Here is a 14201-nt window from a genome sequence, read left to right as displayed (position 1 = left end):
ATTTGTATTTATCACAAAAAATGCACTAGCTGCTCCAACTTTTGAGTTAAAATGCCATGTTTAACAGCATTGTGAATTCCTTTAGGTGTCTTGAATAATTCGTTCACATCTGAAGTCTCAAATTCAATATTTTTAATTTGATGTTTACACTGAACAAGTAACAACATTTTATACTACAAGAAAATCAACAACTATTTTTTTAGCTGTAATTTGTTTCTTTCGGATTTATGAAAATCCATGACAATTGAATTCAGAGTAAGATGGTCGGATTCAGTCAAATGTATTTTTGTTTGATGATGATCACTTTTAGCTGCATTTCTTAATAGACTCCTCAATGTCCATGTTATGAACGTTCAGAGTGGTTAGAATGCCTATTTATACAAATATTTAGCAATCTTACATCTATGTTATATAATTGGCCTGGATTGCATGATGGCACTCTGACCATCCTAGCAGTTACGTCAGTTATTCTAGGTTCTAGAAGTGCAAAGCAAAAAAATTAATAAAGATTTCTCAACTGACCATATAAGTTTCGTGTGAAAATTATTGTTCATGATTTACTACCCCTTGAAAGTGTGGTGGACCTGCATACCAGATGGTAATTCTTCTTCAAAGAGTCTACGAGCATCTTTTAGATAATCATCTAGAGCATATTCCTCCATTTCTACCATTCCAGTAGCAGTCTCACGTAACTTCTCTTTTTCACTGTATAACTGAACAGCCTGCATGATTGACAGATTTCATGTTAATGTATAAAACCAGTCTCGTGTAGTCTAATAATTAGTTATGTAACAAGAAGACATGAATAAAAGTTCTGAACAAATTAATATTATCATAAAGAAACAATTAACTTCACTTAGCTATTATTAATAACCACTAGACCTGAGGCTATCCTTTATTAAGTGTGTGAAGCTAAAAGTGTAGACATATAGGATATAGCTCAAGCAACTGAAAGTAGAACAAAACATCATTCTCAAGGAGCAAAGCTCCAATATCAAGATGTTGTCCAGATGTTATCTCTTTTAACATACACAAAATCATGTTTCCCAAGCCCTATTTGCAAGTCTTGTTATCTCTTTTGAATCTTGATCATTTTAGTATATCGTAAAGGAGTAGAGGATCACAAAAGTGAAAAAGATTTACACCTGCACGTATGCTCAATCGATGCACTGTCGTAGACTTAATTACAGGCAGTAAAAGATTTACACCCAGCTACGACAGCCAAGTAGGTATAGATAAGCTTGATCCTTGACAACAGTTTGAGGTATGTTTTTGGATTCATTGTAAGAAACTTAATTTGTGTAGGGTCCATTTGCCGTTGCACCAAAAGCCATGACTGTTAGTGAACATGGAACACCACATAATTAACCACCTGTGGGTAGGGGAGCGCGTCGCATCACCCAAAAATCTCCCCCTCGACACGCATACCAGGTGTTGACGCGGGTCGGGAAGGCACTGGGGAGATTTGAACCCATGACCAAGCCAAAACCAGGCTCTGATACCAATTGTAGGGCCCATTTGCCGTTGCACCAAAAGCCATGACTGTTAGTGAACATGGAATACCACATAATTAACCACCTGTGGGCAGGGGAGCGCGTCACATCACCCAACAATTTGCACAGTTGAAATGAAATTTCATTGGATCGCATAGTGGAACAGTCACTAAGATGAAGTTTAGTTGACCAAAGAACCATGAAAAAAGAAAGTGAGAGGAATCTATATGATGACAGAATCTACTTTTTGGATATCAAAAGAACCCACCTTAATGTAATTAGGTCTGAACAACCTGGTGATTGATCTATGCATGTTAGCTACATGACTGTGGAAGAGGCACAACCTGCAGGTATAGTACACACACAGGCAGGCATCAAGCAGTGACGAAGTAATCCATGATTCAGCAAACGCGCAGGTATTTGTTTAAAAGTGTGAAAGAATAATAATAATAATATAGCAGAATTTTGGAAGACACGTGGAGAAAATCTCAATAGTAAAGTTACATGCAAGGTCCTCGCTCCTATATATATCCGGGCTCTGAATTCATGTAACATTCAAAGCATTTTCAGTTAGTTTATTAATGAAGCATGTGTTTGGAGACTTCATACAGGACTTAGTATTTTCATTAGACTGTGAATTCATTTATAAAATAAGTGAGGTTGCAGTTGCAAGTGTTGAAATCATTTTTTAATTAGATCATCAGAACTGCATTGAGTTTGTCCGTGAATGAAAAATGCAACTCTGGTGGTCTAATGAAAACATCGTTTCTCCATCTACAGAGAAGGCGGTGAGTTATGTAGAAAACAGAAGATTCAGTAGCAGGTTTATTCTCCTTCATTTTAAAATTTTATCAATAGTTTTCTTCTCTAAATATTTTTTAAAAATTTCTTTTAGAATATTTGATCAGCATCACTATCGGTTAAAGGATTAGAAGTTTTCAGAGATAAACTCATGTGAATGTTGTACCAGTAAGAGTGCTTAAACCTTCTAAATCTAAAGAAACTGGTTTTATGATTTTTAATGAACAACCGAAAGGATCAACTGATTTTTTTATAATTTAAAATCTAAAAATATCAAGATAAATAACACAGTCATGTAGCCACTACACAAAAAGGCACTTGATGCAAGTGACGGCTGGATCAAACAATAGAGTGGTGCATGGAAGATAGCATACTGAGACTTGCCAAGGAATGAATGCATGATGAGGTATAATAACAGAAGGGGTTTAGTTAGAGCAACAGTAAATCCATCTCCAATTGCCCATCTTAAATACCATGAGAACTACAAACATATTTTCTTTAACATCCTATATATGTTCAGTGTGACAAATGAAAATCTCAACACAACATTATTGAAATAAAAATTTAATATTAAAATAGTAAAAAACCATACCATTAAAGCACAGAGCAAACCCAGATTCTGAAGACAATATTCAACATTTGCTCTGACGCTTTTTGCTTTGGTTTCCTCAAAAAGATGATGCACAAAAACCAATTTGTTTTGTAGGGCTTCATGTTCAATTGACAAGGAATAAAATTTAGTTATTTGCTTTGGAGGGTCTGGAGTCGACTCAAGTTCACGCTTATCTTCCACTGTAATGGTCTATTTGGGCATGTTAACTAATGCGGTTACAATTAAGATCCGAGAAATGAAGAAAAGACCAAGAAATGACGGAAATGTTACTAGTTTCTCACAATAGGGGTCATCAGATTTACCTGAGCATCCAAGATTTCTTCAATTTGTGTTATTTGTTTCTCACAATCACTGCTGGAAGAAAACCCTGCGGATATCAATGCAAATATAAATAGCTAATAGCATCTTCTCAATATTAAATATATTATTTACGAACTGTTGAGTGTTATTTCCAAGAGATATATACTTCATAATTACAGTATATTGTATCATATTAGATTAGATTAGTAATGGAATGAATCAGTATTTATGGTTAGGAAATTTCTATAGACTTAATTTTAAAAAGGATTAATCACCAGTACCACTTATTCTTGTTCTTGGTGTCCGTTCTTCACTACTACTAATCTAATATCTCAGTGCAAAAGCCTCTATTCACCTACATATTAAATTATTTTGTCTATACCAAGGGTAAACCTACGATGATTCCTAAATACATGAGATAAGACAAATCCTGCTATTTTATGGGTAAAACAAATTTTATTTAGTTTTTTAGCAACCATCCTGAGTTGCTACTATTATTATTTTTACTTAACAATGTTCACTAACTCAATCAACCAAGTAAATTGCTTTTAATTTATAAGAATTTTCTCTTGCTCATTCAAACATATAGTTATGTCAAGTATTAAGATAGTTACAAACCAAAGCAATGAGACTCAGACCCGGCTCGGCTCTGACTCGGCAAGGGCAATTGGACTCATGACCTGGCTCAGACTCAATCATGACTCTGCAGTGATTCGGAGAGCCAGGTATATTAATAGAAATGCCATATAGAAATATAAGATATTTGCCGACTTGGTGGGTCATGGTCATGGGTAACCTAACTCACCAACCTGGGTGACTTGCAGCGAGTCTCGTTACTATTTTATAAACTAGCCATGTGGGGTGTTGCCAACTGTATAATTAGCAATTCATGCTCCTATAAAGAGAAAAATCTTAGTATTTTTAGATATACCATGATAACTACCAGACATGACAAGATCTCAAATTAGAGTAAAACTTAGTCATCAAATTAATAAAAATTAAATAACAAAAATTTCACTACACACTCGGATATTCGTTGACAATTCTTATAAGAATATTCCCTTTCACACCCTCCCTAGGATGTCTTAGGGTTAGCCAACCATTCTCATAGGCTTAAAATTTATTGAAGGATTTCAAAGAAAATGTGTACCAAGAGTCTGACTTAATTAGGATCATTCAATGGTACAATATTATATCCTTAATCTAAACTCAAGTGAGATCCATAGGTCTCTAGTGTTTGAATTTGGTTTCCCTGATACCTATGTAGCAACCACCCTAAGTTGCTACTTTTATTTTTACTTTCGATTTTCACTAACTCAAACAACCAAGTAACTTTTTTTTAATTCTGAACTGGAAATTATAAATTCTCCTCCATTCACCATGCTAGCAACAATGATATCACACTCCATGCTCACTCATGATAGTGTTCAGTCTCCATAACTAGAGTCATCCCTAGACCTAGATCAAAGCCTTGACGGTTCACTCCTAGTGATGTTTCCTACTTATCCTCTTGTGGGAAGTTAGAGGCTTAGTAGTTAGCAATCAAAGGGATTTTATTCTCTCCTCTAGATGATATCTTGATCTCTTTAACGTTAACTATTGATTTAAGCGACACTATGAACTTGGTCCCATTAAATAGAGGATATCAATCAACCAACTCAATTTCGTTTAATTTGTAAGCATTCTCTCCTGCTCATTCAAATATATAGTAATGTCAAGTATTAAGATAGTTACGAACCGAAGTAATGAAACTCGGACCCAGCTCTGACTCGGCAAGGGCAATTAGACTCGTGACCTAGCTCGGACTCGATGGTGACTCAGCAGTGACTCAGGGAACTAGGTATATTAATAGAAATGCCTTGGTATGTCTCGTTACTATTTTGCAAGCTAGCCATGGAGGGTGTTGCCAATTGTATAATTAGCAATTCATGCTCCTATAAAGAGACAAATCTTAGTATTTTTAGATATACCATGATAACTACTAGACATGATAGGATCTCAAATTAGAGTAAAACTTGGTCATCAAATTAATAAATATTAAATAACACAAATTTCACTACACACTCTGATATTTGTTGACAATTCCTATAAGAATATTCCCTTTCACACTCTCCCTAGGATGTTTTAGGGTTAGCCAACCATTCTCATAGGCTTAAAATTTATTGAAAGATTTCAAAGAAAATGTGGACCAAGCGTCTGACTTAATTAGGATAATTCAATGGTACAATATTATATCCTTAATCTAAACTCAAGTGGGATTCATAGGTCTCTAGTGTTTGAACTTGGTTTACCTGATGCCTATGTAGCAACCACCCTCAATTGCAACTTTTATTTTTACTTTTGATTTCCACTAAAACAACCAGGTAACTTTTGTTTAATTTCGAAGTGGAGATTATAAACACTCCTAGTAACCCTCCCTATGTATCCTCCCAAGGTAAGTTAGAGGCTTCATATTTGGCAATCAAAGGAAGGTTACTCTCTCCTCTTGATGAGATCTTGATATCTTTAATCTTATCTATTAATTATGTGATACTAAGAACTTGGTCCCATCCAATAAAACATATCTACTACCATCTAATGTTGGTTCCATACCCATATTTATCAGTCATTAGTTTTATCACTTAGCCATATGCACATGGGTACAAGGACTAACTCCCTCACATCATAGGTACACATTAATGTTTGCCTGACATTTTCCATAACATAGTGGTCTAGACCACTATGTTATGCTTGCCCAACATTTCCAATAACATAGAGGTCTCGAGAAGGTGTTCCTTATACAAGGACTAGGTCCTTCACAGTGCAGGTACAGTACAAGCTGACTAGCTTCTTGTTCATCGCATACACGGGGAGTAGCTCCATCATATATTACTACGCAATAGTGACTAAATAATAGAGGATACACCATACAATAATTATTGGCTCTTACAAAATCACTCTAAGAATAATGATCAGCTCATATACAGTGCATAACTATCCACTGTCCCCAGTGCATCCCTAAAAGAGAAAGATGTTAGTTCATTGTGTACTACACCATAGGCCTCATTCCTTTCCTTGTTCTTTTGCTCTGTCATATACTTGGGAAGAGGATTTGGTGCATCCCATACTACACGAGGGGTTCGTCCTCAACCAAACAGGGTGAAGTATAGCATTTCCACATCAATCCATAGAAAAATCATACTAATTGGTTATTTTATTTATTTGTTTACTATCTCTTTTTGTAATATATATTTTATCTTCTCCTTGCACATTCACTGTGGAGGCGTCTGATGGGATGTGACAAGTTTGAAATGAGATAATCATTCAAGCATCATCCATAAAAACACGAAACGAGGAGGACATGAAAATCCAGAAACAAGGAGGACATGAAGTGTTGGGCCAAAGACACAACTTCCTTATCATCATCAGTGAAGAATATGAATAATGATAAAAATTTGTAGGTTTGTAAGATGAGGCATAGACAGTAACTGTCAGATCACAAAAAATTTAATAGGTCCAGGTACATACAATTTAAAAGAATATATGATGAATATGCATACCACCTAGAAAGATGAGATCTCAGGAAAAATGTCTCTTAAATTTGATGATAGTCCTTTATTTTTATTTTCCTATATCAGATAGTGTACTCACCCTTTTTTGTGACCAATGATGCACTCATTCCAAATATTTTGGGTTTTTGTTGAGACGTTTTCTGATAAACGTTCAATACAAAGATATAAATTGTTAATTAGTTTCATCTTTTAACAAAATTTTAGAAACAAATTCAATCACTTACCCTCATAATTTTAGCATATGGATGATGTTTGCTTGCATGATGGCACTCATCGAAGATCATGAGGTTGACTTTCTCTAGGGTGATTGAATTATTATCCAAGCCATCAAGTAAAATCCGAGGAGTCATCACAAGCACCTGCAATTTGATCCCCACAGCATTCAGAACTAAAATAGAAAAGCAATTTGAATCCAATGGTATGTTATATTCAAGTTTCATTTAGTTACCTCATTCAATGTTGCTTCTTTCCAGTCTTTTACTGCTTTCCCTCCAATATAACATGCCACTTGCAAGTTTGTATGTCTTGTTATATATTCAAATTACTGGAATTTTCAAAGTTGAAGAAGAGAGGTTATGATTATGTTCTCAATCAGGCACTTGATCACATCGTATCTCTCATGTTATTTTAGATTGACAGAATAGTGTACTCAATATTACCTGTTTGACTAATGCAACTGCAGGTGCTAAGAATATTATCAGGCATTCCTTGTGCTCCTTTTGCAGGTTTTGAGCGATATATTTCATAAGGAGAACTGCAATATGTGTTTTTCCGCAGCCTGTTTCTAGTAGAAAAATTGTGTTCCTCTCAATAGCTGTGGCAAGAATCTTCAATTGATAGCTGTAAACATCATATTTCCATAGTTGCATTCAATGAAATCACGCAAGTACGTCTCTATGTCTAAGATTTATGAAAAACATTTTAGATGTTGAACTTTCCCAAAGACACATAAAAACACTCTAAAGATAATAGACCAGTTTATGCTTAGTACACTATTTTGCATCAACACAAACAAGACTAAATGTCATAGCTTGCTAACACATTCTAAAGTAGAAGAATGGTCATTTTAGACCTACAGCTTAGTGACTCCTAAAATATTTCTAGCAGGCACTCAATAAATAGTACTAAGAACGGCAAAGAGTATAATGGATGAGAGAATAAGAAAAAAATTTAGAGTTATCTTAACTCATCATATCCAACCTCAATTGCATTGAAGAATGAAAATATCGATTGAATGGTTAAGGTAGTACTGAAGTCCTTTGAAACAAATGTGTTTGATTGCGCAGAATGTGAAGATGGACTTCGAACAATATGAAGCGCAACTACAAACTTACATTGTTCTGCCGTATGGTGCTCCTCTCATCTTGACATACAATTCTAATATTTTCAGCCTTCTACACATCAGCATTAGGAATATCGATTTTTATACAGTTCTCTATTTTGGTTTAAAAGAAGAAAAATATACACTAGTATTTATTCAATATGAACCTAATTTCCAATTCTTAGATAGTGAAATGCATGCAAAGAGAGCAACAAACATGTCTTCTTCCAAAATGTGAAATCTGATCAATCTGTTGGCAATTTTGAAAAGCATACTGAGGGTGTAGGCTCCAAGCTACTAACACGGATGGGCTATGATAAAGTATAAGGGAAGGAGAATCAATGGCCAATCAAAGCATCACAGTTTGAGTTGAGAAAAAATCTCAATAAGAGTGCCCTGGAATCAAGAACATGGAGATTGGTGAATGTTTGAAGGAGTCTACACCATGCATAGACCAAGAATGGTTCAAGAAAGGTAAAATATACTCTATTCCTATTTTTATGAATCATCATTTTGCAGGTTGTCTCTGCTAGATTAACACAAGCAAAATGTAGTAGAGGAGAGTGAAATTCTGCCTCAAGATGGCAAAGTAGAGCCTTCGGAGACAGAGCACTTTCAAATAAGGCAGAAGAATATGAGACTACTCTTTCCAGTATATGTGAAGTAAAAATGGAGGGATTTAACTCTGCCAACTTAACCACTAGCCAAGCCTAGGAAAGAGGCAACCCAACGTATGGGAAATCAAGAATGGCATAAAAAGCGTAACTAATTCATTAATGTTTCAAATGCAAGAAGGATATTTTACAAAAGAACACAAGTATCTTGTTCCTTGTACCAGTCAGAGGTGAAATAGCTTCTGATATTGTGCAATACAAAACCACTAAGGAATATATATTCCATAGCAAGGATGACAAAAGAACCATCTACTCTCCAAGACAATAGGAAGGGGAAGGTCAGAACACACTCATAGGAGATATGAATCCGAAATATATGCAAAGTTCACAATTATTGCTATCGTTACAAGACATTCTTGTGTTGTAAACATGTATATATTTCCATGACAATGGTGTTTTTGTAGCATGTATTTTTTCCACATGGTGTACAGTAATGGGCAACCGAGGGAGATACCGTGCTTATCATGGATGGCGATGGGAACAAAATCCAACTTCAATTGGTTATGCAAAGTAGGAGAAGAAAAACAATCATTACTTGTGCATAACAAGAAGTGTGGAAGAAGTGGAGCACTCCAAAAGAGGAAGTTTCAGATCGCATCATAACATTGATTACATGGTCACTATAATTGTATTTTGCACAAAATCTCATAAGGTATAGCAGGTTCATGGTTGTAGTATGAGAATCCACATAATCTCAGCTGTTGTAGTATTCCTTGTAGCACTTTAAGTTAACAAGAAATATTATAACAATGTACAGCCAAAAGCGTTATGCATCAGAAAGTTATAACATGAACAGGACATTGTAGCGATTCTTGCACTGTAGTTTCTAGCCCATGGCAATAATTTAATATATTTCATGCATCACAAAAACATATAGAATTTCAGCTAACAAAATAAAGTTGTAGTAGCAATGACCACCATTAAGATGATCATGCAAAGGACACTAAAGAAACATCTATTATTTTCACATTTGCAGGTTTCAAGCATGACAAAGCACCACTACCTTCAATCTCAAAGCATTTTAATGTTGGTCATTGCAGAAGAGGATGAACAAGGAGATATGAGGGAGTCTTGCTACACAAATGCAGGGTATACTCAGCAAACATAAAAACTTTGCTAAGAAAATTATCATGCCATTTTTATTATCAACTAGCTTGGAAGACCCGATAGCTAGCAAGTAATTGTATTCACCAAATTTTACAGCCTTCCTTGACTATCTATTTCATGAGAGAGAGTAGGAAGTCAAGATAAATTTGGATTAAGCCTGAAGACATCTAATACAACTTAGCAACTGAATGTCTCCAAAAAAGTAAAGAGAATATTGTTTCCTCTTTCTTTTACCAAAAGAACAAGGAATATGATATACCAGATTAGCACAAATATGTCAAGTGGCTAGCCCTTGATGAGACCTAACAGCTGACAAGTGGATTGCATTCCCTAAAACATGAAATTCTATAGCGAAACCAGATGAAATTTGTATACCACAAAACTTGAATACCAAAGCAGATCCTTCTGTTCTTCTAATCTGTGTTGCTGTTGGCAGTCGGGAACAATTCAAAATTTCTCTGTAATGACTAGCTGCATGTTGACCCACTATTTGGGAGACACTGTGAATTGCAAGTTGAATTACCCTTTAGCTTTTTTAAACATTGCCAAGTACCAGTATCTTTTAAGATATATGTGACGTGTGAGCCATTTGCATTGAGAGTAATTGATAAATTTCAAGAATGTTTAGAGACCAATTTTTTTTATGACCTCACATATACCATAAGCGAACCTTGAATTTTCAGGAATGGCATTCAATATAATTTCAGACACAACTATCACCTCTTTAGTTCTAAATTCTTTGGTTTCTATTTACACAAAACTTAAAGAGAGCCAATATGCCTGCCAAGCCACTATCAAATATCCATAAAACTTAAAGGGTGCTAATATACTTGCCAAGCCACTATCAATTACCCATAAAACTGATAAAGGAACAAATCTTTAAGCAAGAATACGAAACAACTAAACTATTATGAATGTACTCAATTAAATAGACCAGAGTAATACCCGCCTGAGTTGCATTGTATATAAGAAACCCAAGAACTGGCTGAGAAGAACGAGTCTCCAACTAGACTTTCCTGCCAATTTTCTCAAATTTGTTCTCATTTAAGTTTACTTATTTCTCTGTATTCCTCTGAAATTTTTGAGGCCTACATCCTCCCTCCATTGCAACATAGCATTTTCTTCTTCTGCAATCATGGCGTCCCCAAGGTAAGGGCCTAACAACCCTTGTATTAATTTTTTGGCCGCCATGCAACATTTTAAAAGAATGTCTTCCTGGTTTCTGGATCGTATTGTGTTTTATTTTCTACATCAACTTTTCATATCACTCTTTTACCTATCATTATGTTTTCTCTCCTTCATTCTAATGATGGATCACATTCTGTAATTGGAAAGTTATGTGAAAAATAAAACACAATCCATTCCAGAATCAAATTTCACGACAACAATATTATTATTTATCATATAAAACTTATTTTTTAGGTCTAAGATAATATATTTTAAAAAAATATATAAATCAAGATTAGCTGATCAAGATTAATGGACCTTAAGAACTTTTGCATCAGAATAGAAATGTAAGGGGAAACAATTGCTTAATCTAAATCATTTTTTAAAAAATTGTGTAGAAAACATACTGTTGAAATTTAATCTCCAACTGCTTCATTTACTTGTCCGTATTGTTTTGCCAGCAGCTGCAGTTTGTTTTTGCGTTTCTTTTACTCCACCAAATAATTCATTTATTTCAGCATGTGGTGGACTCCAAATTTTAGTTTGCTATGTTTAATTTCTTCTCTTCTAGGACATTCTTCAGCTGTTTCTTTTAATTAGTGTTCTGGAGTTTTTGTAGTGTGAAATGCAGAAGTCATTGTGTAAAAACAGAGCAAGAAGACAGAGTGCTGGAGTTTTTTTTCTTTAAACTGTGTAATTTCAGCTGTAGCAAGAGCAGTAAAAAAAACAACGTACTGTAATGTGCAGCTCCAAATTTTAGTTTAAATGATTAAAATGTGTTTTTTAATTGCTGAAATGAAGTTGTTTGATGTTTCAACATTTTTGCTCTGTTTCTTTGTGACTTAAATTATCAATCCTCTGCCTCATTCCATCACATACTTGGATAATTATTATCTTTTTTCTTACTTATTATCCTAGTTTGTGGATTCAAGAATGTCAATTTTATCTGCATCAACCTTTAGAATCATACCTAAAATATATTTTAAAGTGACATTAATTTAATTATAAATTTTTAGAATTTAATATCATGAGTTCTACAAATTATTATGCTTAGAAATTTTGTGATGGGATTAGTGAATGTTTCTTAAATAGATAATATGTAGTTTGGAGCCTTGTCAGAAATATGGATCAACTATTAAGATACAAAGAGATATTAGATTTATGTAACTATTTTCAAACATATTTTCTATATTAGGTTTATAATCTATCATAAGTTATCATAGGTTTTTGGATTCGATTGTGAATGTGTTTTTTAACATCAACCTTTCCAATCACACTTAGGGATCCATCATGGGGATGAAAATGAAAGATAGCAAGATCATAGGTTTATCAATTCGATTGTGAATTTTTTTTTTTAACATCAACCCTTCCAATCACACGCAGGGATCCATCATCAGGGTGAAAATGAAAGATCGCAAGATAATATGTATCATCCCGATGAAAATTAAAGATAGCAAGAGAGATTATACATCTTTTGCTATCTTTCATCCCCAATGTTCATACTTCAAAACACATACACAATTGAATCCGAAAACCTATAATAATTTATATAACTATTTTCACACATATTTATTATATTAAAAACAGTAAAAACCAAAACAATGTTATTATTCTAAATAAAAAAAAATGATCCTTGTTACTAAGAATGACAGGAAATATTCATACTTAGAAACACATACACAATCGGGAAACCTAAATCAATTTATATAGCTATTTTCACACATATTTATTTTTAAAAAATAGTAAAACCCAAAAGAACATCATTATTCTAAATCACAAAGAGTGCTCCTCATTACTATTGTAAAACAACTTCTTACTGAACTTTCAATGAAAATTTACCTCATCTTCATTGATATAAAACATATATATGAAAATTCAAATTGTCATTATTGATTGTAGGTAAATCATGTCTATTAAAAAAATAATTGCTTGCTATACCTCCTTGAAACAATTCTATCCTCCCTCGCAGCTTCCATGTTAGATAAGTGATCTTTTTTTTTGATGAATAGTCCTTTTCAATTAATAAAATTTACTAAGATTACAATTCACAAAAAAAGGGGCCGAGAGATACAGGATCACTTTGCAAACGAGTTCAAACGACCGAAGTCAGAATAAACAACATGGCCTCAGTCAGAAACTATAAACTATTCATAAAAAAAAAAAACCATTTTTAAGCTACCAAGGCAGTACCAGCAGAGGGAGGAGGATCATCTTTATCAGAAAATCCCCATGCATTAGTGAGATTGTGAGGCGGACTGGGAACAGTCCAGCCATCAGCAGCTTCAGCAGGGTATGGGGTAGTTGCAGTCTCCACATCCTTCTTATCTAGCCACGGAGGAGAAATTGCCAAGGCCAGCCGAGGAAACTTGCCAGAGTGCGCCCATCCAGGGGGAGGAACCAGAGATCGGCCAGAAGCCCACCCAAGGGGGGAGCCGGGGACCAGCCAGAACCACCATGTGGTGGGGAAGCAGAGCGGCACCTCCAACTACCATGACCACTACTGGGAGAGCGGTGGTCAGGACCCTAGGAGTGCGGCGTATGTGAATGGCGACCAGAGGACTAGCGTCGAGAATGGCGACCGCGAGACAAGGAGGCATTGGCCGAGGCATCCAGAGGCACTCTAGCAATGGTGCAAGGAGCATTGCCCCAATAATTTAATAATTCCTGTAAGTGTGCAACCTCTAGGGCAAATTTATTAGCTTGCACCTATATCTACATAATGACATTGTTACAAATGCATGCCTTAGTGTACATTGCAATGTTAACATCCAAAAAACTGTGAGTGAATAAAACTGCATTCCTATCTTTCCATAGAGAAAACAAAATTTCCATCCTGAAATTATGCCAAATCTGGGAGAACTTCTGAGGAAATCTGGGGGAATCACCCAGCAGGATCATGTGCCATGAAAAAGGTTCGGGCCTAAAAGGCTTGAAAAAATCATGAATCCAGTGCCAATAATTCTGAGCATGCTTGCAAAACCAAAAAATATGCAAAAAGGACTCAGGTTGGCCATAAAAGGGGCATCTGGGATCAGGAACCCCAATGTGTTTGAGCCGAGGCCCTAGGGGAAGACCTTGGAAGGCAAGGCACCAAGCAAAGTGTGTAATCTTAGGTTTTGTAATGGCACTCCAAATGGTGTCGAACCATTTTCTCCATTGAGAAAGCGAAGAATG

At 35.1% G+C, this 14201-nt stretch overlaps 1 protein-coding gene across 1 annotated transcript in view; it reads right to left on the bottom strand.

Moving 5' to 3' along the window:
* Nucleotides 1–13669, bottom strand: part of LOC149552925 (endoribonuclease Dicer homolog 3b-like) — a 29242-nt gene extending 15573 nt beyond the window's left edge. The window contains exons 1-7 of the mRNA XM_089790258.1: nucleotides 13398–13669; nucleotides 7418–7598; nucleotides 6983–7117; nucleotides 6838–6898; nucleotides 3210–3274; nucleotides 2887–3096; nucleotides 585–722 (exon numbers count right to left, since the gene is read on the bottom strand). Coding sequence (XP_089646384.1) covers nucleotides 585–722; nucleotides 2887–3096; nucleotides 3210–3274; nucleotides 6838–6898; nucleotides 6983–7117; nucleotides 7418–7598; nucleotides 13398–13669 — 1062 coding nt within the window. The remainder of the gene's footprint in view (nucleotides 1–584; nucleotides 723–2886; nucleotides 3097–3209; nucleotides 3275–6837; nucleotides 6899–6982; nucleotides 7118–7417; nucleotides 7599–13397) is intronic.
* Between the last annotated feature and the right edge of the window lie 532 nt (nucleotides 13670–14201).

Source organism: Cupressus sempervirens, chromosome 6 (genome assembly GCF_028749045.1).
Source record: "Cupressus sempervirens isolate cs-2001-9-10 chromosome 6, ASM2874904v1, whole genome shotgun sequence".
Lineage (NCBI taxonomy): Eukaryota > Viridiplantae > Streptophyta > Pinopsida > Cupressales > Cupressaceae > Cupressus > Cupressus sempervirens.
Note: the sequence above shows the minus strand (reverse complement) of the source record. Positions and strands in the feature narration are given on the sequence as shown.